This window comes from Mobula hypostoma, chromosome 18 (genome assembly GCF_963921235.1).
Source record: "Mobula hypostoma chromosome 18, sMobHyp1.1, whole genome shotgun sequence".
Taxonomy (NCBI): Eukaryota; Metazoa; Chordata; class Chondrichthyes; order Myliobatiformes; family Myliobatidae; genus Mobula; species Mobula hypostoma.
Genome location: NC_086114.1, coordinates 21,242,331 through 21,266,750, shown reverse-complemented (window position 1 = coordinate 21,266,750; position 24,420 = coordinate 21,242,331). Strand labels below are relative to the sequence as shown.

At 40.8% G+C, this 24,420-nt stretch overlaps 1 protein-coding gene and 1 non-coding gene across 2 annotated transcripts in view; both read right to left on the bottom strand.

Moving 5' to 3' along the window:
* The window catches only part of ecd (ecdysoneless homolog (Drosophila)), a 31,349-nt gene extending 7,314 nt beyond the window's left edge, over positions 1–24,035 (bottom strand). The window contains exons 1-12 of the mRNA XM_063070537.1: positions 23,750–24,035; positions 20,853–20,970; positions 20,659–20,746; positions 19,706–19,884; positions 18,537–18,729; positions 17,049–17,177; positions 11,103–11,234; positions 9,913–9,998; positions 6,121–6,227; positions 991–1,171; positions 454–521; positions 4–218 (exon numbers count right to left, since the gene is read on the bottom strand). Coding sequence (XP_062926607.1) covers positions 4–218; positions 454–521; positions 991–1,171; positions 6,121–6,227; positions 9,913–9,998; positions 11,103–11,234; positions 17,049–17,177; positions 18,537–18,729; positions 19,706–19,884; positions 20,659–20,746; positions 20,853–20,970; positions 23,750–23,966 — 1,713 coding nt within the window. The 5' untranslated portion in view covers positions 23,967–24,035. The remainder of the gene's footprint in view (positions 1–3; positions 219–453; positions 522–990; positions 1,172–6,120; positions 6,228–9,912; positions 9,999–11,102; positions 11,235–17,048; positions 17,178–18,536; positions 18,730–19,705; positions 19,885–20,658; positions 20,747–20,852; positions 20,971–23,749) is intronic.
* On the bottom strand, positions 5,311–5,392 carry LOC134358643 (U4 spliceosomal RNA). Its single transcript, XR_010020912.1, has one exon. It is a non-coding gene; the product is annotated as a U4 spliceosomal RNA (small nuclear RNA).
* Positions 24,036–24,420: the final 385 nt, after the last annotated feature.

The following is a 24,420-nucleotide window of genomic DNA, read 5'->3' as shown; positions in this document are numbered from 1 at the left end:
TACCTCATTGGTGACTTTGGTAAAGCTTTTGCCAATGTGGGTGCCAGCTAACTCCTGATCCATCTGCGCCATGTAGTCTCGGATATTCTCTAATGCCTTAGTTGCTGAAACACATTCCTCTGGGTCTTCTTCTCTTCTGTCAAATTCTTCATCGCTGTCCAATAAATCAATATCCTCTTCTTCAAGATCATCAGAATCAAGTTCATCTGATTCTACCCCTGTAAATCAGGACCGAAGTACTTAATACAGCACACTGGGTTGAAGTGGGAAGGCAAGACTATACAAGCTGTATAACTATTAGGCTTATCAGTGTAAAATAGGTTAACATTTCAGTTCTGATGCTGGGTCTACAGCTGAAACATTGACCTCACTAATCAAGAACCGATCAAGCTCCCCTTTGAAGATGCTTAGCCTGAACAGACCGATGGAAGTGGTACCATCAGCGGTTCCTACCTAGAATCTTTTCCAAAGCACTGGTGATGGAGTTCACGTCAAATTGAACTTGATTGTTAGCTGAAGTCCTGACAGGAAGATGAAGAAAGAACATAGTTTTATCTCAAGTTTGGCATCGTAGCAGTTGATTATTCAGAAAAGAACTGTCAATGGCAATTTCTATTTTACGTGGTTTTAATAATCGCTCATGGGGGATATGCAATGAGTTACTCAGTAAAATTGGGCATTTAGAACTCAAACTATACTGGCCACCTTAATTGTATCACATGGCACTATACAGGAAATATCCATGTTAAGCACGGAGATATAACTAGACTACATGAAGATAAAATTCAGTTTTTATTCCAGTCATATTTCTGTCAAGCAATCCACTTACCTTCTTTTGATTTTATATTCATAATTAATTCAAGAAAAGTTCAATGAACAGATCTGTTACAATGTATGAACACCCCATGATTCAGTGTTACAGGCGAATGGCAATCAATGAATGTTATACACACACACACAAATCTTTAATATAAATTTCTTTTTTCATACCGTGGCACCTCTGCTCCTTCATGTGAGGAAACCTTTGATACAAATGCCTTCATACACTTTGTGATGTCGTGTAGATCATAATCCTCCTCCTCTTTTTCCTCCTGTCTAAACAGTTTTGTTCCAGAGGCCTCCTCTAGCATTTGATCCAGCTGTTCCAGTGAAATATTCAACCAACTGTCATCTAGGCAGGCAATGGATCAAACTAAGATAACAGCAATGAACCATGGTAGTTACTTAAGTCAGTCATATAAACCTTCCCATCAAAGCAAGAAGGGAGCTGCAAGTTGCTAGAGGACAGACTACCCACCCAAGTTTGTTTACTTAAACATGGAAGAAAATACACAAATCATTATCTTGTGCCATTCTGTATTAAGGTAATAACAGAACAATTTTACAGGACTACTGTGAAATTTTCATTTACTTTCCACCCAGATGCTATGCATGAATAAATATATGGTTGCAATAAGTATCACGAAGTGAAAGACAAGTCCAAGAAAGAGGACTCTGGCGAGCCGCGGTCTATGCCTCAATAGAGGTGATGGGCTTAAATAGGTACAGCAGTACTCAAAGGGTAAGACCTGAAACAATCCATTCCAACACACTAAAGGACATCTTTCATGGTGGCTGGGGAACTGGTGTAGGGGGCAGGGTTTCAGATTTCAGGATCACTGGGACCTCTTCTGGGGCAGGTGGGACCTGTACAAGAGAGATGGGTTACACCTGAACTACAAGGGGACCAATATCCTTGCAGGGAGGTTTGTTTGTGCTTTTGGGGAGGGTTTAAACTAGATTTGCAGGGGTATGGGAACCAGAGTGCCAGAGCAGATAGTGGAACGGGGGTGAAAATAAATGATATTAAAAGTTCATGCAGAATCACAAATAGAAGGGTTGTGTGTGATGGTAATAATCTTCTGAGGTGTGTCTATTTCAATGCAAGGAGTATTGTGGGGAAGGCTGACGAGCTGAGGGCGTGGATTGACACATGGAATTACGACATTATAGCCATTAGTGAAACTTGGCTGCAGGAGGGGCAGGGCTGGCATCTTAATGTTCCAGGGGTCCGATGTTTCAGACGTGACAGAGGCAGAGGAATGAAGGATGGGGGGTGCGGTGGCATTGCTAGTCAGGGAAAATGTTACAGCAGTGCTCAGGCAGGACAGATTAGAGGGCTTGTCTACTGAGGCCATATGGATGGAGCTGAGAAACAGGAAAGGTATGACCACATTAATGGGGTTGTATTATAGACCACCCAATAGTCAGCGAGAATTGGAGGGGCAGATCTGCAGAGAGATAGCAGACAACTGCAGGAAACAAAGTTGTGATAGTAGGGGATTTTAATTTTCCACATATTGATTGGGATTCCCATACTGTTAAAGGTCTAGATAGGTTAGAGTTTGTAAAATGTGTTCAGGAAAGTTTTTTAAATCAATATATAGAGGTACCAACTAGAGAGGATGCAATATTAGATCGCCTATTAGGAAACGAGCTAGGACAGGTGATGAAAGTGTGTGCAGAGGAACACTTTTGTTCCAGTGATCATAACACCATTAGTTTCAACTTGATCATGGATATAGATGGATCTGGTCCTTGGGTTGAGGTTCTAAACTGGAAAAAAGCCAAATTTAAAGAAATGAGAAAGGATCTAAAAAGCGTGGATTGGGACAGGTTGTTCTCTGGCAAGGATGTGATTGGTAAGTGAGAGGCCTTCAAAGGAGAAATTTTGAGAGTGCAGAGTTTGTATGTTCCTGTCAGGATTAAAGGCAAAGTGAATAAGAATAAGGAACCTTGGTTTTCAAGGGATATTGGAACTCTGATAAAGAAGGAGAGAGAGAGATATATGACATGTATAGGAAACAAGGAGCAAATAGGTGCTTGAGTATAAAAAGTGCAAAAAAATACTTAAAGAAACCAAGAGGGCTAAAAGACATGAGGTTGCTTTGGCAGCCAAGGTGAAGGATAATCCAAAGAGCTTCTACAGGTATATTAAGAGCAAAAGGATAGTAAGGGATAAAATTGATGCTTTTGAAGATCAGAGTGGTTGGCTATGTATGGAACCAAAAGAAATGGGGGAGATCTTAAATAGGTTTTTTACATCTGTATTTACTAAGGAAACTGGCATGGAGTCAATGGAAATAAGGCAAACAAGTAGTGAGGTCATGGAACCTATACAGATTGAAGAGGAAGAGGTGCTTGCTATCTTGAGGCAAATCAAGAGTAGATAAATCCCCAGGACCTGACAGGGTATTCCCTCAGACCTTGAAGGAGACCAGTGTTGAAATTGCAGGAGCCCTGGCAGATATATTTAAAATGTCGGTATCTACGGGTGAGGTGCCGGAGGATTGGAGGATAGCTCATGTTGTTCCGTCATTTAAAAAAAGGCTCTAAAAGTAATCCGGGAAATTATAGGCCAGTAAGTTTGACGTCGGTAGTAGGTAAATTATTGGAAGGAGTACTGAGAGATAAGGATCTACAAGTATTTGGATAGACAGGGACTTATTAGGGAGAGTCAACATGGCTTTGTGCAATGGTAGGTCATGTTTAACCAATCTATTAGAGTTTTTCGAGGAGGTTACCAGGAAAGTAGATGAAGTGAAGGTGGTGGATGTTGTCTACATGGACTTCAGTAAGGCCTTTGAAAAGCTCCCGCTTGGGAGGTTGCAGAGGGATTTGGACCAGCTAGAAAAATGGACTGAAAAATGGCAGATGGAGTTTAATACAGACAAGTGTGAGGTATTGCACTTTGGAAGGACAAACCAAGGCAGAACATACAAGGTAAATGGTAGGGCACTGAGGAGTGTAGTAGAAGAGAGAAATCTGGGAATACAGATACAGAATTCCCTAAAAGTGGCATCACAGGTAGAGAGGGTCATAAAGAGAGCTTTTGGTATATTAGCCTTTATAAATCAAAGTATTGAGTATAAGATTTGGAATGTTATGGTGAGGTTGTATAAGGCATTGGTGAGGCCGAATTTGGAATATTGTGTACATTTATGGTCACCAAATTACAGGAAGGATATTAATGTTGAAAGAGTGCAGAGAAGGTTTACAAGGATGTTGCCGGGACTTGAGAAACTGAGTTACAGAGAAAGGTTGAATAGGTTAGGACTTTATTCCCTGGAGCGTAGAAGAATGAGGGGAGATTTGATAGAGGTATATAAAATTATGATGGGTATAGATAGAGTGAATGCAAGCAGGCTTTTTCCACTGAGGCAAGGGGAGAAAAAGAACCAGAGGACATGGGTTAAGGGTGAAAGGAGAAAAGTTTAAAGGGAACATTGGGGGGGTCGGGTTTCTTCACACAGAGAGTGGTGGGAGTGTGGAATGAGCTGCCAGATGAAGTGATAAGTGCAGGCTCACTTTCAACATTTAAGAAAATCTTGGATAGCTACATGGATCAAAGTTGTATTGAGGGATATGGTCCAGGTGCAGGTCAGTGGGACTAGGCAGAAAAATGGTTCGGCACAGCCAAGAAGGGCCAAAAGGCCTGTTTCTGTGCCGTAATATTCTATGGTTCTATTGCCAGAGTTAGTCCATCCATACACAACCAAATCTATGAGAAGACCTTCACTAGCATTGGAAACAGTCCAGATAAAATCCTTTAAATTTATTCCTAGGGTTTTCCCATCAAGAGCTAAAGAAACAAGATTTATATTCTTTGACGCTTAGTAGAATGAGCAGTACTCTTACTGAAATATGTTAAGATTTTGAGGAGTCATGACAAGGTAGATACTGAGATGTTGTGGAAGAGCCTTGATTGATAGAATATGGTTAGAAGATATGGAGGGAGTCATTTTAAACTGTGACATACATGGGGGGTGGGGGGAAAGGAGAAGGTGGCAAATTCTCTACTCCAAAGATTTGTGAAGCATGATCATTGGGGGTATATAAAGAGGAAATAGATACATTTTTAAAAGATTGGGGAATTGAGGGTCATGAAGAATTGGCACTGAACAGTAGCTGAGGCCTAGAGCAGATCAGCCAATGAACATAATGAAATGAGGAACAGGCTTGAGGGGCCAGCCAGACTTTTCCTCCTCCTACCTCCTGCATTCTTGTCCTGGTATCATACCAGGAGCTGTTTTGATTTACTACTTTGAAACGGAACAAGTGTCACCATGGTTCCGGCACCAACATAGCATGTCCACAACTTGCTAAACCTAATCCTTAGGCCTTTGGAATGAGGGAGGAAATCAGAGGAAACATACAGTCACAGAGAGAATGTACAAACTCCTTCCAGACAGCAGCAGAATTGAACCCATGTTGCTGTGTCTGTAGTTGCATTAACAGACCACTATTCTACTGTGCTGCCCATACATCCTCCCATTCTGGAAAAGTTTTCAATAAGCAATAATCGCACCTCGGGTAAACCTCATCGGCTACGATACTGCCACTGCTCAGTATACAAGATATATAATACAGACAGTATCCAATTGGGCCATTCGCGCTGTTGGTGGTGGTGATCTCAACATGAGCATTCTACCTTCTTTCCTCAGTGTATTTTATTTATCCTCTTTTTGTTATGTGCTTGCCAGCCTGCTCTTAAAGGTATCAGCTTATTTGCTTCAAAATTCTCTCATACAGTTGGTTATCAACAACCTATCAGTTATTTAAAATAAAAAATAACCTAGCATTAGTTTATTTTTTTTTAGAATGCTAAACCTTTATATCCCCATCTGCAAACATTTCATAACTTCATCCTGAAAGGCCTGCCTCCTATTTGTGGACTACATCTCTTGAACATGGGTTTCCTAGTTGTAAGAGTGCCTTAGACATTTGATCCTTAGGATCCTCGTCCCTGTGGCAAGTTTGATGAAGATTAGAAAATCTTACAAGTTTAAATAGAATATATTGAGATCATTAATTTAGTGGTTGACAAATGAACAGAATGAGGAAGAATTCTTCTTGCATATCACAATGTATGGTTACGATCTGCAATGCATGGCCTGAAAGTATGGTCTTTAACTGAGAACTGGATAAATAAGATTAAAATCTTAGACGTCAAGAGGCAAAAAAGGGTAACTGGATTGCACTGCAAAGGCCCTATTAGCCAAAATGCCTCCCTTTGTATGTTAGTGGTTCTATGATTGAACAAATTCCTCAGATATTGATACTCACACACACATTACTTACCATCTTCTGGAGGGAGATTCTCCCCCTCTTTCTGTAGTTCTTCCACACTGTAGGACAGAGTTTGCAAAAGCTGCATAATCTGTTCCCCTGGGCTTGAAGTAGATAAACTGAGAAGGAAAAAAAAAGACTGCATGACTAAACAAAAGGAAAAGGTATTAATGGACAATTAGTAATTCTAGTAGCCTCTTAGTGAGAATCCATAATTAATGTTCATTAACTAGGAATAATTTCCAATGTAATAAACATAACTAATGGAAATTTTCAGTACATTGCCATTTGACGTATTATTCTCACCAATTATTAACAAGGGTGAAGAAATAGGATATCATCTGCAGCACATCAGTAACAATACAGTTCTCTTTAAGCTTGGATGCTTTCAGACACTTACAATAGTGGCACAATTCTAGGCGTTCTCCCAAGTAGGGATGAACTATAACTTATTAATGTGGAGAAGCAAATAGAATGCGTTGGCCATCACTGGTGTCTGAAGATCAAAATGAATAGTCAAAAAGAACAACGACAAACATTCACAACTTGGTAGAAGAGTTGTGTAATATTAGAATACTTATCCTTAAATTATGCACTCCATATCAACTATTGTTCTTAAACTCATTAATGTTAATAGGCCTGAATTTGCAGTCTGGAATTGATATACAACGTCATATGAAGCTGGTGCAGCTGTGCTAGTTGGTGCTTAGAGCCGTACAATAAAGTTCAAACCGAACATCTGATTTAGGGTAATATTAGAACTTGAATTTTTGGTGCAGAATATATATATTTTTGTTATTGATATTACATGCCCACAAAAAATAAAATCAGACTGTAGATAGGATCAGATTGCTGATGAATTGGAAACATTGGAAAGCTTAAAATATAAATGCCAAAATTATAAATACACTGCCAGAATTTTATTAATATAAATTAAAATTAGTTTTTAAAGTTTAGCTTTCAGTTAACGCTAAGAAAAATCAATCTTAGGTATTGTGCATATTTAATCATAACCAAAATTCTCACCTACTCAAGCCTTTCACTCAAACTCTTCTACCACTTTATACATAACTACAGTCTATTGTGAGTTCCTTCCTCTTGCCAGCACCCCCTACTGTCATCTTCAAAAAGCTTTGTTATCTAGGTAGGTTAAGTCAGCATCTATAAAACCTACTTCTCCTTCCATTCAGAATTATTTCAGATTCCCCAGAGCTGAGGTTATTATGTGCACTATTCTACACAAATATTGTAGTTATGTGGTATGTTTTTGTGTCTGAAAATCCTTTAGGCCTTTTCAGTAAACATAGCTGAGGTCTGTCAACATGCAAAGCAAATGTAGCAAAGGAATGCAAAAAGTAGCCAATTCTATCTTTGTGATGCCTTCCAGATGTTTTAATTTGCAATTAGCCAAAAGAGCTTTTTGGGATCGCAGCAGAGGCAACCTCATTATATACATTTAAGATTGAATTAGATAGATTAGCAATCAAAAGCAGACTCAATCGGACAGATGGCCCATTTCTTATACTCTCATTAACACATGAACCTGCATGTATATTGCCAGCTTCGACTGATGCAGCCTCTGTAGTCAGTGAAATGCATGAGACGTGATGGGTGGGGTGGTGGTGGACAAACAGCAAACTGTTAACATGGGGTGTATTCTCCAGCTGGACCCCAATAAGTCTGCCAATTAATCTGCTGTTTCTTATCAGCAATCACTTGGAAACAGCTCCCACTGTCTAAATATGTTATGACAAAATGGAAGATAAATGCACTGTTAGCAATCATTTCAGGAGGACTAGAATATAAGAACATGTATCGCTGAAGCTTTATAGGCCACTGCTGAAGCCTCACTTGGAGTACTGTGAGCGGTTTTGGGCCCCTTTTCTGAGAAAGGATGTGCTAATATTGGAGAGGGTTCAAAGGAGGTTCACGAAAATGACTCCAGGAATGAAAGCGTTTTTAATATGTGGAGTGTTACATGGCTCTGGGCCTGTACTCATTGGAATTTAGAAGAATGAGTGGGGAATCTCATTGATATTTACCAAATGTTGTAAGATCTAGATCAGCGGTCCCCAACCACCGGGCCGCGAATCGGTATTGGGCCGCAAGGAAATGATTTGATTTGGCGAGATGAGTCAGCTGCACCTTTCCTCATTCCCTGTCACGCCCACTGTTGAGCTTGAATGCACGTGAGGTCATTACCTGCGCGTCATCCATGTCAGCGCGGGAAGGAGATCAACTCCTCGAGCTTGCAAATGATGGCGGGCTGAAAAGTATGTTTGACATTACATCTCTGCCGGCATTCTGGATCAAAGTCCAGGCTGACTATCTTGAGATAGCCACGAAAGCACTGAAAACGTTGCTTCCATTTTCAACATATCTCTGCAATGAATGCAACGAAAACTAAATTGTGGAACAGACTGGACATAAGGAACCTCCTTCGAGTATCACTGTCTCCCATCACCCCTCGATGGGACTGTCTTGTTGCAGGAAAAGAAGCCCGGGGCTCCCACTGATTCAGCGATATTAGAGTGTTGCAATGATTTTATATGTTCATACGGGGAAAATATGTGTTGTGTGTTTAATATCCAAATGTTACTTAAAATGTTATGATGCTATTGACTTATATAACCATATAACAATTACAGCACGGAAACAGGCGATCTCGGCCCTCTAGTTCGTGCCGAACGTTACTCTCACCTAGTCCCATCGACCTGCACTCAGCCCATAACCCTCCATTCCTTTCCTGTCCATATACCTATCCAATTTTTCATTAAATGATAATATCGAACCTACCTCTACCACTTCTACTGGAAGTTCGGTCAACACTTACTTCAAGATCCCCTGATAATTGACTTATAGCTATATTCATGTGAGTAAAATATGCGCTGTGTGTTTAATATTAAATTCGATAGATAAACCCTTTGAGAAACGAAATTGAGTGTATTAGTCACTTATCACCTATATTGCGGTCGTGATTAACACCACCCCCCTGAACAGAATTGGCAAAAACAATTTGCAGAAAAGAAATCAGCACGAACACGGATGCGCAAGTCATGCATTCGCACTGGTGCCCGCGCAAGGCTTCATGGTCATTGTAGTCTTTCTCAGGGTAACCCCAACATTTTGACTGCTACTCTTGTCCGTTGGCAACCCTACCCACCCCCCCCCACCCCCGGTCGGCCGGTCCACAAGAATATTGTCAATATGAAATCGGTCCGCAGTGCAAAAAAGGTTGGGGACCCCTGGTCTAGATAGAGTGGATATGGAGAGGATATTTCCTAGTGGGGGAGTCAAGGAGCAGAGGACACAACCTCAGAATAGGGATGTCCATTTAGAATGGAGATGAAGAGAAATTTCTTTTGCCAGAGGCTGCTGAATCTGTGGAATTCGTTGCAACAGGCTGCTGTGGAGGCCAAGTTACTGGGGGTAATTAGGGTGGAAGTTGATAGGTTCTTGATTAAGTAGGGAGTGCAAGGTTATGGAGAGAAGGCAGGAGAATGGGGTTAAGAGGGAAATGGATGAGCCATGATAAAATGGCAGACAAAACTTCCTCTGTCTTATGGTCTTATGTTGAAAGGCTATTATTCCCAGCTACGAGGAAAAGTGATGTCAGTGAAGAGAGGGTTGCATAGTGATAATTGTTGGAAACTAAATGGAGGAGGAACTTAATAAAATGAGCAATAACATTTTGTCCTGGCTATGATTTTAATGAGGTTAGGATGCTTAGATCAGAGTCTCATGGTCTGAATTTCAGTCCTGTTTATGTACTTCTGTACACAGGGTATTAATCTAGTGCTGTACCTTTTAGGTCTGGTGACAGACTGTTGGAAGTAAATCTCTGCCATTTGGAGCAATTCTTTATACCGTACTGAACCTTCCAGCTCTCCCTATCAAAGATAAACACAAAAATTCTCATGTCGTTGCTATTAAAAATTAAACTAGCCTTCAGACATGTGGGCTGAGTTTACCATCTTTTTGCTGCCAATAGCTCAAAACTTTTCTGCAGCCACAATGACCTTCACAGATCTAAATCTGCAACGTCTGTGTTATGTATTTAATATTTCAATAATATTTGAGTGATCTTGTATATATTGGTTGATTAAGCGTTCATTTGTTTAATTATGGGTTATAGGTAAAAATACGTTAATTGTATATGTCAGCATGCTACCATGTCATACATAGCGCCTCGCTTAAAGATGAAGTTACACCCTTATTTCAGGGCCTGCGTCTTCCTTTGAAGATTAGTATAATGTCCTGAAGTTACAAAACACAAGTTTGCATGCTCTCAAGGTGACAAAGCCTTTAAATGAATTTTAACATTTATTTAGGTGAATTTTAGCATAGAATTAAAAATAGAAGTCACCAATAAGTTTTAATAAGATTGTTTAAAAAAATTGCCTCAGCAGTGATGCAAATGTAAAGAAGTTTGATATATCTGCGTAGTCTATTTTGATTGCAGCCTTAAACTGTGATCAAGTCATAAGTAGCTGTAAAGCAAATATGCAAGAACACCTGCTCCTGTTCGAGCTCAATTGCAGATTTATACTAGTGTCACAGCCAATTCATATGTATTGATAAGCACATGCTCCACAGTAGTCTTCAATACATTTAGTTGCTGAAGTCACTGAAATATCTTTACATATTATTCAGCCCACAACCACCTGAGACACATGGTAAAATGTTAACTTATGCAGCCTTCAGTTCTCATATGGTGTTTCACCAATGCATTTATGCCTCGTGCTTCATTTACAAATTAGTTACTACTGACTATATAAAACACACACATACACACACTTTTATTGAGCAGAAACAACCAATGTGAAACGTAGCCAATGATCTCAAATGCCTTTAAAAGCTTGTGAAATTAATATAAAAACTCTGCAGAAAAGTTGTTCACTGCAATTTAGTCCAATCAGCTCATCTGCAACATTCCAACAGCATGATATGCAAAGACACATCTCACAATGAATGGCAACAGCTTTAGTTCTTACCCTGAAATAGGCATTTTTCTTTAGACTGTTTAGAAACCCTTCCCAGAGGGGGTCATTGGAGACAGAATTTCCAGCTGTAAAACTAGACAAGGGTTGGGAGCATTTGGAAACCAGGATTTCAAAACCATGGGCCTAGAAAAGGGAGCAAAATAGAGTAAATAATATTTATAGTTAACTATTCCAAAGTCACATGACATCAAAAGTGCAATAAACAAACTAACTTAAGAGGCAGCTGGACAACAAAATATCAAAGAATGGTCAAGTGAACCAGTTTGAGGTGGGTCAAAGAATTTATAAATATGCTCATCTTGTCTCTCCAGTCATTTCAGAGCCTCATTTTTCATATGCTGGAATCCCCGGAGAATTAATTAACCAAAATCAGAATGACAGGTTTTGAATATTAATTATGGATATTAAAAACAGCACAAGAGGAGCATCTGTATGCTTCTTGGCCTCCTTTTATTTAATCTGATCATTGCAGATATGTTCTGGATCTCATCTCTTCTATGCCAGTTCACCATAACCCTCGATTTCCCAACCTTTCAAAAAACATTTATCAATTTCTTTGAGTACCTCCAATGATCTACAGTCTGCAATCTTCTAAGGTGGAGAATTCCAGAGATTGACCATCTTCTTCAAGATGTACTTAAGCTTTAAGTGATTGCCCCTGAATCCTGTAAACGTGATCCCTTGTTTGAGATTTTTTCCATTAGTGCGAACATCTTTGACATTTACCCTTAGGATCAAATATTTCCATAAGATTAACCCTCAACTTTTCCAAACACCGAATAATTTAGATATTATTTCTAAAGCCACTTGTAACAGGAGAACCCTATCATCCTAAGAGATAGTGTAGTGCATCTCCAATGTCAGTATATCCCCTTCTTAAATAAGACGATGAAATCTTAGCACAGTTCTCCAGACCTCACCAGTATTTTGTATCACTGTAACAATACTTCTTTACTTTTAATCCTCAATCTTCTTATCACAAATGCCATTTGCTTTTCAAATTACTTTCCACATCTGCTTCAAAGTTGCTGGTGAACGCAGCAGGCCAGGCAGCATCTCTCGAAAGAGGTACAGTCGATGTTTCGGGCCGAGACCCTTTGTCAGGACTAACTGAAGGAAGAGTTAGTAAGAGATTTGAAAGTGGGAGGGGGAGGGGGAGATCCAAAATGATGGGAGAAGACAGGAGGGGGAGGGATGGAGCCAAGAGCTGGACAGGTGATTGGCAAAAGGGATATGAGAGGATCATGGGACAGGAGGCCCAGGGAGAAAGACAAGGGGGGGGGACCCAGAGGATGGGCAAGGGGTATATTCAGAGGGACAGAGGGAGAAAAAGGAGAGTGAGAGAAAGAATGTGTGAAAATAAAAAATAAATAACGGATGGGGTACGAGGGGGAGGTGGGGCATTAGCGGAAGTTAGAGAAGTTCATGCCATCAGGTTGGAGGCTACCCAGACGGAATATAAGGTGTTGTTCCTCCAACCTGAGTGTGGCTTCATCTTTACAGTAGAGGAGGCCGTGGATAGACATATCAGAATGGGAATAGGATGTGGAATTAAAATGTGTGGCCACTGGGAGATCCTGCTTTCTCTGGTGGACAGAGCGTAGGTGTTCAGCAAAGCGGTCTCCCAGTCTGCGTTGGGTCTCGCCAATATATAGAAGGCCACATCGGGAGCACCGGACGCAGTATATCACCCCAGCCGACTCACGGGTGAAGTGTCGCCTCACCTGGAAGGACTGTCTGGGGCCCTGAATGGTGGTAAGGGAGGAAGTGTAAGGGCATGTGTAGCACTTGTTCCGCTTACAAGGATAAGTGCCAGGAGGGAGATCAGTGGGGAGGGATGGGGGGGACGAATGGACAAGGGAATGCCTGCTCTGGATCTCTTTATCCACCCCACTCTGGTCTTCTGCCTGCTCTGGATCTCTTTATCGCTAACTGCCGATGGGACATCAACCGTCTCGACTTCACCACACCTTGTTCCCATTCCAACCTCACTCCTTCGGAATGCTCTGCTCTCCACTCCCTCTGCACTAATCCTAACCTTATTATTAAACCCGCCGATAAGGGGGGTGCTGTTGTAGTCTGGCGTACTGACCTCTACCTTGCCGAGGCACAGCGACAACTCGCAGATACCTCCTCTTATTTACCCCTCCATCGTGACCCCACTAAGGAGCACCAAGCCATTGTCTCCCACACCATCACCGACTTTAGCCGCTCAGGGGATCTCCCATCCACTGCTACCAAACTTATAGTTCCCACACCTCGCACTTCCCGTTTCTACCTCCTACCCAATATCCACAAACCTGCCTGTCCTGGCAGATCTATTGTCTCAGCTTGCTCCTGCCCCACCGAACTAGTTTCTGCATACCTCGACACGGTTTTATCCCCCCCTTGTTCAATCCCTTCCTACCTATGTTCGTGACACTTCTCACGCTCTTAAACTTTTCGATGATTTTAAGTTCCCTGGCCCCCACCGCTTTACTTTCACCATGGATGTCCAGTCCCTATATACCTCCATCCCCCATCAGGAAGGTCTCAAAGCTCTACGCTTCTTTTTGGATTTCAGACCTAATCAGTTCCCCTCTACCACCACTCTGCTCCGTCTAGCAGAATTAGTCCTTACTCTTAATAATTTCTCCTTTGGCTCCTCCCACTTTCTCCAAACTAAAGGTGTAGCTATGGGCATCCATATGGGTCCTAGCTATGCCTGCCTTTTTGTTGGCTTTGTGGAACAATCTATGTTCCGTACCTATTCTGGTATCTGTCCCCCACTTTTCCTTCGCTACATCGACGACTGCATTGGCGCTGCTTCCTGCACGCATGCTGAGCTCGTTGACTTTATTAACTTGGCCTCCAACTTTCACCCTGCCCTCAAGTTTACCTGGTCCATTTCCGACACCTCCCTCCCCTTTCTAGATCTTTCTGTCTCTATCTCTGGAGACAGCTTATCCACTGATGTCTACTATAAGCCTACTGACTCTCACAGCTATCTGGACTATTCCTCTTCTCACCCTGTCTCTTGCAAAAATGCCATCCCCTTCTCGCAATTCCTCCGTCTCCGCCGCATCTGCTCTCAGGATGAGGCTTTTCATTTAGGACGAGGGAAATGTCCTCCTTTTTTAAAGAAAGGGGCTTCCCTTCCTCCACCATCAACTCTGCTCTCAAACGCATCTCCCCCATTTCACGCAAATCTGCTCTCACTCTGTCCTCCTGCCACCTCACTAGGAATAGGGTACCCCTGGTCCTCACCTACCACCCCACTAGCCTCCGAGTCCAACATATTATTTTCCGTAACTTCTGCCACCTCTAACGGGAACCCACCACTAAGCACATCTTTCCTCCCCCCACCCCCGCTTTCCGCAGGGATCGCTCCCTACGCGAATCCCTTGTCCATTCATCCCCCCCATCCCTCCCCACTGATCTGCCTCCTGGCACTTATCCTTGTAAGCACTTCCTCCCTTACCACCATTCAGGGCCCCAGACAGTCCTTTCAGGTGAGGCGACACTTCACCTGTGAGTCGACTGGGGTGATATACTGCGTCCGGTGCTCCCGATGTGGCCTTCTATATATTGGTGAGACCCGACGCAGACGGGGAGACCGCTTTGCTGAACACCTACTCTCTGTCCGCCAGAGAAAGCAGGATCTCCCAGTGGCCACACATTTTAATTCCACATCCTATTCCCATTCTGATATGTCTATCCACGGCCTCCTCTACTGTAAAGATGAAGCCACACTCAGGCTGGAGGAACAACACCTTATATTCTGTCTGGGTAGCCTCCAACCTGATGGCATGAACATTGACTTCTCTAACTTCCGCTAATGCCCCACCTCCCCCTCGTACCCCATCCGTTATTTATTTTTATACATACATTCTTTCTCTCACTCTCCTTTTTCTCCCTCTGTACCTCTGACTATACCCTTACCCATCCTCTGGGTTCCCCCCACCGCCTTGTCTTTCTCCCTGGAACTCCTGTCCCATGATCCTCTCATATCCCCTTTGCCAATCACCTGTCCAGCTCTTGGCTCCATCCCTCCCCCTCCTGTCTTCTATTATTTTGGATCTCCCCCTCCCCCTTTCAAATCTCTTACTAACTCTTCCTTCAGTTAGTCCTGACGAAGGGTCTCAGCCTGAAACGTCGACTGTACCTCTTCCTAGAGATGCTGCCTGGCCTGCTGCGTTCACCAGCAACTTTGATGTGTGTGGCTTGAATTTCCAGCATCTGCAGAGTTCCTGTTGTTCCACATCTGCTTGCTATTTTTTGTGATTCGTGCACAAGAACATCTAGATTTCTTGGTACTTCACTCACCTGCAATCTTTCACCATTTAGGTAATAGTTCACTCTTGGATTCCCGTACTGAAGAGCATAAAAATCCCTCTTTCCTCTATGTAATACCGTTCACCAAAATTTTGCCCACTCATATGAAGTAAATCCTCAGTTATCTTCTGTACAAAATGCCTCTCTCGTGATTCAACATTCTAAGCCTGTTTTGACCATTTTGCCCCATATACAGGTGCCTATAAAAAGTATTCACCCTCCCTGAAAGTTTTCATGCTTTATTGTTTTACAACATTGAATCACAGTAGATTTAATTTGCCTTTTTTCATACTGAGCAACAGAAAAAGACTTTCGTATCAAAGTGAAAACAGATCTTCATAAAGAGATCTAAATTAATTGCAAATGCAAAATAATCGATTGCACAAGTATTCACCCCCATTTAATATGACACCAAATCATCAGTGGTGCAGCCAATTGGTTTTAGAAGTCACATAATTAGTTAAGTGGAGTTCTGTTTTTGGAGACCTCTGTGTAGTCAAGGTGCTTCAATTACTTATAGTAAAAATACATCTGTATCTATAAAGTACAACTTCTGGTGAGTTAATATCCTGGCAAAAATTAGACCATGAAGACAAAAGAAAACGCCAAGCAACTCTGCGAAAAGGTTATTGAAAAGTACAAGTCAGGAGATGGATACAAGAAATTTCCAAGTCACTGAATATCCCTGGGAGTACAGTTAAGTCAATCATCAAGAAATGGAAATAATATGGCACAGCTGTAGAACTGCCTACAGCAGGCTATCCTCAAAAACTGAGTGTCCGTGCAAGATCAGGTCTAGCGAGCGAGGCCACCAAGCGACCTATGACAGCTCTGGAGAAGTTGCAAGCTTCAGTAGTTGAGATGAGTGAGATTTTACATACAACAACTGTAGCCTGGGTGCTTCACCAGTCGCAGTTTTATGAGAGGCTGGCAAAGAGAAAACCACTGTTGAAAAAAGAGCTCATGAAATCCCAGCTAGAATTTGCCGGAAAGCACGTGGGAGGTTCTGTGAAATCAGCTGGAAGAAGGCTCTATGGTCTGATTAAACCAAAATTGAGCTTTGTGGCCATCAGACTAAATGCTATATTTGGTGTAAGCCAAACACCACACATCAAAAACACACTGACAACTTTTGGCTGGACTTGAAAAGGGCTGTTCACTCATGATCCCCACGCAATCTGACAGAACTTGACCAGTTTTGTAAAGAAGAATGGGGAAAAATTGTAGTGTCCAGATCTGCAAAGCTGATAGAGTCCTATCCACACAGGATCAAGGCTGTAATTGCATCTACTAAATACTGATTTGAAGGGGGTGAATACATATGCAATTATTTTGTGCTTTATATTTGTAATTAATTTAGATCACTTTGTAGAGATCTGCTTTCACTTGTCTTTTTCTGTTAAAAAAAGTGTCAAAAAAAATTAAATCCATTGCGGTTTAATATTGTAAAACAATAAAACATGAAAACTTACGGGGGGGGGGGTTGAATACTTTTTACAGGCACTGTATATGTTTTCTGAATCTTTCTATTACAACTAAGTTGCTCATGATAGCATACCAAATAGCGAAAACTCATTTTTACAGTAAACAAATACTAAAATATTTACATTCAGCATTTCCTACCAGTTTCATGCCAAGTGAATGTGCTTTGAAGTTCCGGTCAGATTGTGTTGGCAGCACATAACCACTCCGTCTATCTGGCACAAACTGCTGCTGCTGTAGTTGAGCATACAGACATTTTGTAAAAGTCACCTAGAAAAAGAAAGGTTGTAGTGAATTGTAGTAAACTGAAGAGCTCTCCCCCCTTTGATTAATAATTCTGGAAGTATATATTCACATTCCTCACATGCAATAACAATTTCTAACAATCTTTTTCTCCCCTGCCATTGAATCAAATGTTTTACTTTATTTCCTCTCCACATATTTAATCAGATTGATGGGAAAGAGAAAATAAAAAGAACAAATTAAACATGTTATATTCCTGTCTTGGTTATACAAAGCCAGGATCACGCAAATTTCCCTCAGACATTGGTGATATTGTAAGTGTCATTATCTATAGCTTCAAGATTTAATCTGGCAGTAGGTGCACATTGTGCAGGCCCGTCCCTCACAAAATGATACCATAAGCGTACCTGCCATGCACTGAGATAGCAATTCTGCTCAGTGTGTTTGTACCAAACCTTGGTAGAACTATTCTGTATGAAGAGTATGCAAGTTTTCACTGTACCCAGGTACACAAGACCATATGACATAGGAGCAGAATTCCCATTTGTCCCATCATTTGCTCCACTATTTGACCACGGCTTATTTATTTTCCCTTGCAATCCTATTCTCCTGCCTTCTCCCAGTAACTTTCAATGCCCCTACTAATCAAAAACCCACCAACTATAAATATATCAAATTACTTCACCTCTACAGCCATCTGTGGCAATGATCACAAATTTATCACCCTCTGGATACAGAAATTCTTTGTCATCTTTGATCTAAAGGCATGCCTATCTATTCTAGGGTTGTGCCCTCTGATGTTAGACTAATGAAACCATCCTCTCTCTCTCTCTCTCCACGCCTTTCAATGTTTGGTAGGTTTCTAAACTTCAGTGAGTACAGGCCCAGAGCCATCAAATACTCATGTGTTAACCCTTTCACTCCTGGGATCATTCTTATAAACCACTTCTGGACTCTCTCAAATGCCAGCATGTTCTGTTAGAAACCTACTTTGTTAGATATGGGGCTCATCTGGCCACCTATTTAATTTCCCTTTGAAAATTGAGAAACATGTTCTAGAACACAACACTATATATTTAAAGAAAGAAACCATCTGCCTCCTTTGCCAATCATTTAAAAATCTAAGTAATGATGCTATTGCAGCTAAGCATGGCTAATTTTTATTTTTCTCTTTATAAATTATGTATTACCTATTTATCACTTTCATCCTTCTGTTCAGCTTTCTCTGCTCAAGTAGAACAACAACAATTTTTCTATAAGTTAGTAAGTGTCCAAATAAGAAATACTCAACATGCCAAGAAATTTTAGGGTATAATTTACCTCAGTACTGCACGTTCCCATGAGACATCTTAAAAAAACTGTTCAGTGTTCAATGGAGATCCTTACCAGAGCCATCACACGTGTCTCAGGGCGAAAGACCTTAAAGGAACGGCAAGCACGGAGGTCAAAAGGATCACGTAGGTAGAAGGCCTGGATAGCAGGCGCCAAGAGATCTGGACGACGCTTCAGCACCGCAGCTATACCTGCTGGAACATAGCAGCAAGCTCGGTGTTGATCATTGTGAATCTTTTCTGGATAACTGCACAAGACAAAGTAGTATCAGCCAAGAAAAAGGAGGTAAAATGATTCTCAATCTTTCCAACTTAAAAGAATTATTCCAAATATATCTGAAAGATTAATATCCTATGACCTAATCAACATTATAGCTCACTGAGCAGTAAAGACAACTGTTGTTGTGTCTGTATACGAAGAGCTCATTAGCACTAAGTAGATGATCAGTCAGTTTTCAGTGAGTTAATTCAGTACCCACTTTCTTCTGCAATCAATATACCCTAAACTCTGAACAGCAAGCTGCCAAACACAGCTTTCAAATTTCTCACAACGCACAGCAGCATTTAGATTTTGGCTTAAAACTGACTGAACACAGTGAAAATAAGCAACTGGTTTTATCAGCACTAATGTCAAGAGGGACAGAGATTGATGCTCTGACTGGGGAACAATATTGTTCACTAGCATCATCAGATGGGAAAAGGGGAATAATGATGGGAATTCTAGAAAACAAAATTGACAGTAGAATTGGTAAAAAAGTCAAAATATTGTAAAAGTGCTGACCATAACTTTCTTGCCATGTACATCCTTGTGTTCTTTTCATTAGAATGCAATTGGAAAATTAACCTCTCTTATTAATGGCTTTAGAAAACTAGTTGCTACCATGTACCAGGATTTATCATTTTTACTTGAAATTCAACCTGAATTTGACTCCCTATGCACAATAATCAATGCAAGATTAATCAGCAGTTATTCTATATAAAAACATCTAATCAGCGAGGTTCAAAAATGGCTTGAATTTCTGGATCTGTCCTAAAATGCAAACATTGTAAGTGGTTAGCTGACACTAAGAACCCAGCCATGGGAGAGGAACTACCTCTGTGGATTTTGTAGTGGAAGAGGATCTTTCACTACAAGATTTCTTTAAAGCTGTGTTTCTTGTTCTTCCTTCATACCAAAAATTACGTTTTGCTCTAATGAATCAATAAAGACTGAGAACTAATTACCTTTGTATACGTCTGTTTATAGCTTTGCGAATGGGCTCTGCTGCCAGACACCTTTCTGAATGAGCGGGGAGCAGGGTGAGGACCTGAGGGATGGTAGGATTGCCAGCTGGTAACCATGTCAGTTCCCCTGGGTTCTGAGGTAGTGGGATGATGTGTAAATATCCATGATAGAAATATACCTAAAGAATAAAAACAATAAATCTAAATTTCCTATGAAAAGAGACAGCTGGGAACAAAAGAATATTCCTAAAGGGACAATGCTGGTAAGACCAGTTGCAAGGGAGAAAGAGAGAGAAACATTCATTGCAAGAGATGCACACCATATTGATTGGTCCATGAGCAATGCTATCAAACAATTTGGATAAAATATCTCAACAATCATTTTAACCATCATTTTAGGACTAGATATTCCTTTGAAAATATTAATCTGGATTAAAAATTTAGTTACCAACAGTTCTTAAGGTTTACCGGTATTAATGTACATTTTTGAGACTAAAAATCCCACTGTTCAACATTGATCATGACCAAATTGCTGTTTCTGCACTTTGTTGTGTGTAAAATTGTACAAGATTATCCTTTTAACAGAAAATAACATGATATGACATAAAATAGAAAAAAGATTTACATATTATACAAATATCCTTTCACACCATACCCTTTAAGATTCATTGATGTGGCAAAACTGTTGTAATGTTGGAAATGTGGTAGCCAAAATAGCATACAAGAAGTTCCCACCAATACCATGTCAATGATCACATTACCAGAAGTTGAGCAAGAGATAACTATTGGCCCGGAAGCATTTTCATGTTACTACCCTACCAAAATTAGAAATTAAATCCAATCCTAGATACGCACATGAAAAATGTTATTTCACTAAGCCACTGGAAGGCTCAACATGACCCATAGCCTTCATCAGTGAGAAAATTGGTGAGATAAAATGAAAGGTTTCTTACGCGGTTCACACTGGTTTCAGGGTTCAACCACTTGGGAAGATATTTGGCAGCCTCTATCAACAAGAAGTCTCCATCATCATCATCTATGCTGATTGCAAAAACAAATGTTTCATGTTACTTTGAATTACAAGGAGCTATCTCTTACTCTGTTTCAAATTTTATTTCTTACTGATTAGTAATGAGAAAATGCATACCTTGCCACCAAGTCAGGGAACTCTTTGGTGACCTGTTGAATAAGGTACACAATAAACCATTCGTCATCCACATTATCACCAAAGTTCGTCATACCACCGATATGGGCAGGAATGTCTCCTAAAATGAATAGACTTCCATTATATTTTAAATGCATTAAGATATGGAGGATCAAAATGACTCTTAATACTAAATTTTCAGAATTAGAACCAAAGTTATTGGCCATCTCAGAGTTGGACTGTGGTCGGGCATGGCAGGGAGAGTTTTTCTTCCTTCTCCCGTCTGCGTGAGATGTGGGACATTTGAGAGACTTTGAACTTTTTACTGTGCCATGGACTGTTCTTCAAGTTATGGTATTGTTGCACTGTTGTAACTATATGCTATAATTATGTGGTTTTGTTAATTTTTTCAGTCCTGGTCTGTCCTGTGTTCTGTGATATCACACCGGAGGAAATATTGTATCATTTCTTAATGCATGTATTACTAAATGACAATAAAAGAGGACTGCGTGTCTTCATAATCTAAAAAATCTAAGTGCATCATAAAGAAAGATTGACTTGTACACAAGATACAGCAAAGTCACTCACATTGCCAAAAAAAAGTACAAACACCAACAATTCTACAGATGCTGGATGGAAATCTAGTTACACACACAAAATGCTGGAGGAACTCAGCAGGTCAGGCAGCATCAGAGAGCTGATGTTTCAGGCAGAGACCTTTCGTCAGGACTGGAAAGGAAGTGAGAAGAAGCCAAAATAAGGTGGTGGTGGGAGGGGAAGGAATGCAAGCTGGAAGGTGATAGGTGAAGCCAGACGAGGGGGAAGATAGGCAAGTAGGGGAAATGGGGGTGAAGTGAGAAGCTGGGAGGTGATAGGTGGAAAAGGCTTAAGAGGGAATCTGATACGAAAGAACAGTGGACCATGGGAGAAAGGGAAGGAGGAGGAGCACCCGAGGGAGGAGAAGAGATAAGAAGGGAATCAAAATAAGGAATAGGATAGTTTTTCTTATGTACTGTATAAAGCACAATTTCTTTTTGTTTAAAAGATGAATTGAGAATAAAAAGTTAAGAGTGTTCAGATGAACCTGTCTTTGTATGTGAATCAATTAATGCTTACAGGTATAGAAAGCAATTGGGAAGGAAAACAGAATGCTAACCTTTACTGCATGAGGATTACAGTATAAGAAACATGGACATCTAAAAAAAAATATTAGATTCTAGTGAGAATGCATCTGCAAATATTGTGCATAGGTCTGGCCTCTCTAGATAATCTTAATATAGACTGAGTGCAATTCACCATAGTGATTGCTAGAACGGACTGGGGATCCTGTGAACAGAAATTACGTAGGCTGGGCCTAGTCTCTTCTAGAGATTAGAGGATTGAGTCAAACTATTGACAGTGTGTGACAGGACAGATGATTCTCAGAGGTTAATTTAAAAAAGAGCCTGTCTCATAATAAAAATCATTCATCCATAGAGCAGTGAACCTTCAGATTTCCTCAAGACAACTGTGGGAGTTCAATTTCTGAACATAACGAAGACAGAAGCTGACAGATTGCTAGAGTTTAAAGGAAATAATATGCATTTAGTACAGGAAAGAGGCACTGATAAATCCACCATGATTACTGAATGTTGGAGCAGACAAGAGTTTTTCCTATTTATAGTTCTTAGCAAGAAAGGATACAAGAATGCACAACTACGAAAAAAAGTCTTTGAGTGTCACCTTCTCTTACTTCTCTCATCTCAAACAAGTATTCCAAATAAGAGTTTTTCTTTCTCAACTCCCTGTTGAAACTAATGCTAGAAATACATAAAGCCACAGAATAATATAGCACAGAAACAGGCCCATTAGCCTAACTCATCCATATCGATCAAGGCCCCCATCTAAGCTTCTCCCATTTGCCTAACTCTTAACTCATTTCTCTAAACATTTCCAACCCATGTACCTGTCTGCATGTCATTTACATTGTTAAGAGAGCACAGATACAAGGTGAGAAAGGAAAAGTTTAAAAGGGACCTGAGAAGCAACTTCATGCACAGGGTGATGTGTATCTGGAACAATCTTGCCTCCAGCACTTCTTCCATTTACATACATACACCAGCCTCTGCACAAAGTTGTTGCTCCTCAGGTCCTTTTATATTTTTTTGTTTCCCTTTCGTTAGGAAAAAAAGCCTGTGCTTTAACCTCATCTGCGCTCCTCATGACTTTATGCACCACTGCAAGGCCTCCTACACCTCTGCTAAGTAACACAATATTGAATATACTGAGAGAATAGATAACTTCAATTTAATAACTAAAGGTAGCTCTGAAAGTGCAAAACTCTCTCACTGCTTCAGTAGAATCACTTTAGATTCTTGTGCTAAAGTCTCTGGAGAAAATTGAACTCAATTCAGAGGCAAGAGTACTATCAATTTATACTACATTACAACCTTATTTACTATAGTTACCTCCCATGGAATCAAACGCTGGGAAATAATGTAATTTTCAGCCAAAGGAGGATAACTGCATATTGTTGAAGATATACCCCACTTTCTTTTCATGGTGTAACTGCACATTCTTACATCTCCTTTACAATGGAAACCCTGCACCATAATTATATTCTGCCAGTGTTGATGCATCATCCACTGAAAGATTTTGACGTCCTGACCAATGTGTACGTCATGAAGTCTGTCTGCATAAATAAAAAAGTACGGTATTTGGAAATGCAAGATAAAATCTGATTTTTGGTTTGTAATTGTCAGATCAGGTAATGCCTGTGGAGAGAAAACCCATAGTATAATATGGCTGGAAGAGAGGAAGGATCCAAGAATACTAAACAAATGCAGCTGCACCATGAAAGTGTTGTGCATGAAGCATGAAAAACTCCGGGCAGAACTCCCTCCTGGAGATAGTCCACTCACCCCGGGCCGCTGTGTATTTCAGACTGAAGGCCTGGTTGTTCCAGATGTACCCCGTAGACAACAGAGCCAAGCGAGCCACTATTTGCTCCAAAAGTCGCTCCAACATATCCTTACAAGCTTGGGGATCCGAAGACGAAACCTTGCTGTTGAGGTAGAGCTTGTAACAAACAGTGTCCTGCGGCAACCGGTCTTGTTTCCTCTCTGCAAACCCCTCCATGTTATCATGCGCTCGATGTCCGACTCTAAAAAACGTCCCTCTCGTTCCAACACTCAAACCCTTCCGCCCACTTCCCAGCCAGCTGAGATCACATGCGCACTAACCATGACCTGCCGACCGTGACGTCCAAGTCTCCGTTCGTGACGACATTACGTAAGCAACGTCACAGCCTTGCCGTATGATCCCGACTTTGTGGTGATTTGTGCGTTTCCAACGGTTGCCTGACGCTGACAAATGGTTTAGCCAGTATGGAACTGTTGGGCCGAAGGGTCTGTTTCTGTGCTGTGTAACTTTCTAGTATGAATATTGCTATTGTGCCTTTACAACAGCATCTTGCATTTACATACTACCTGTAATAATGATTTATATTAATATTAATACTGTTGCAATGTCACCAAAACCAAAATAATATAGGAAACAGCATCACTGAGGAGAGAAATAGAGTGAATATTTG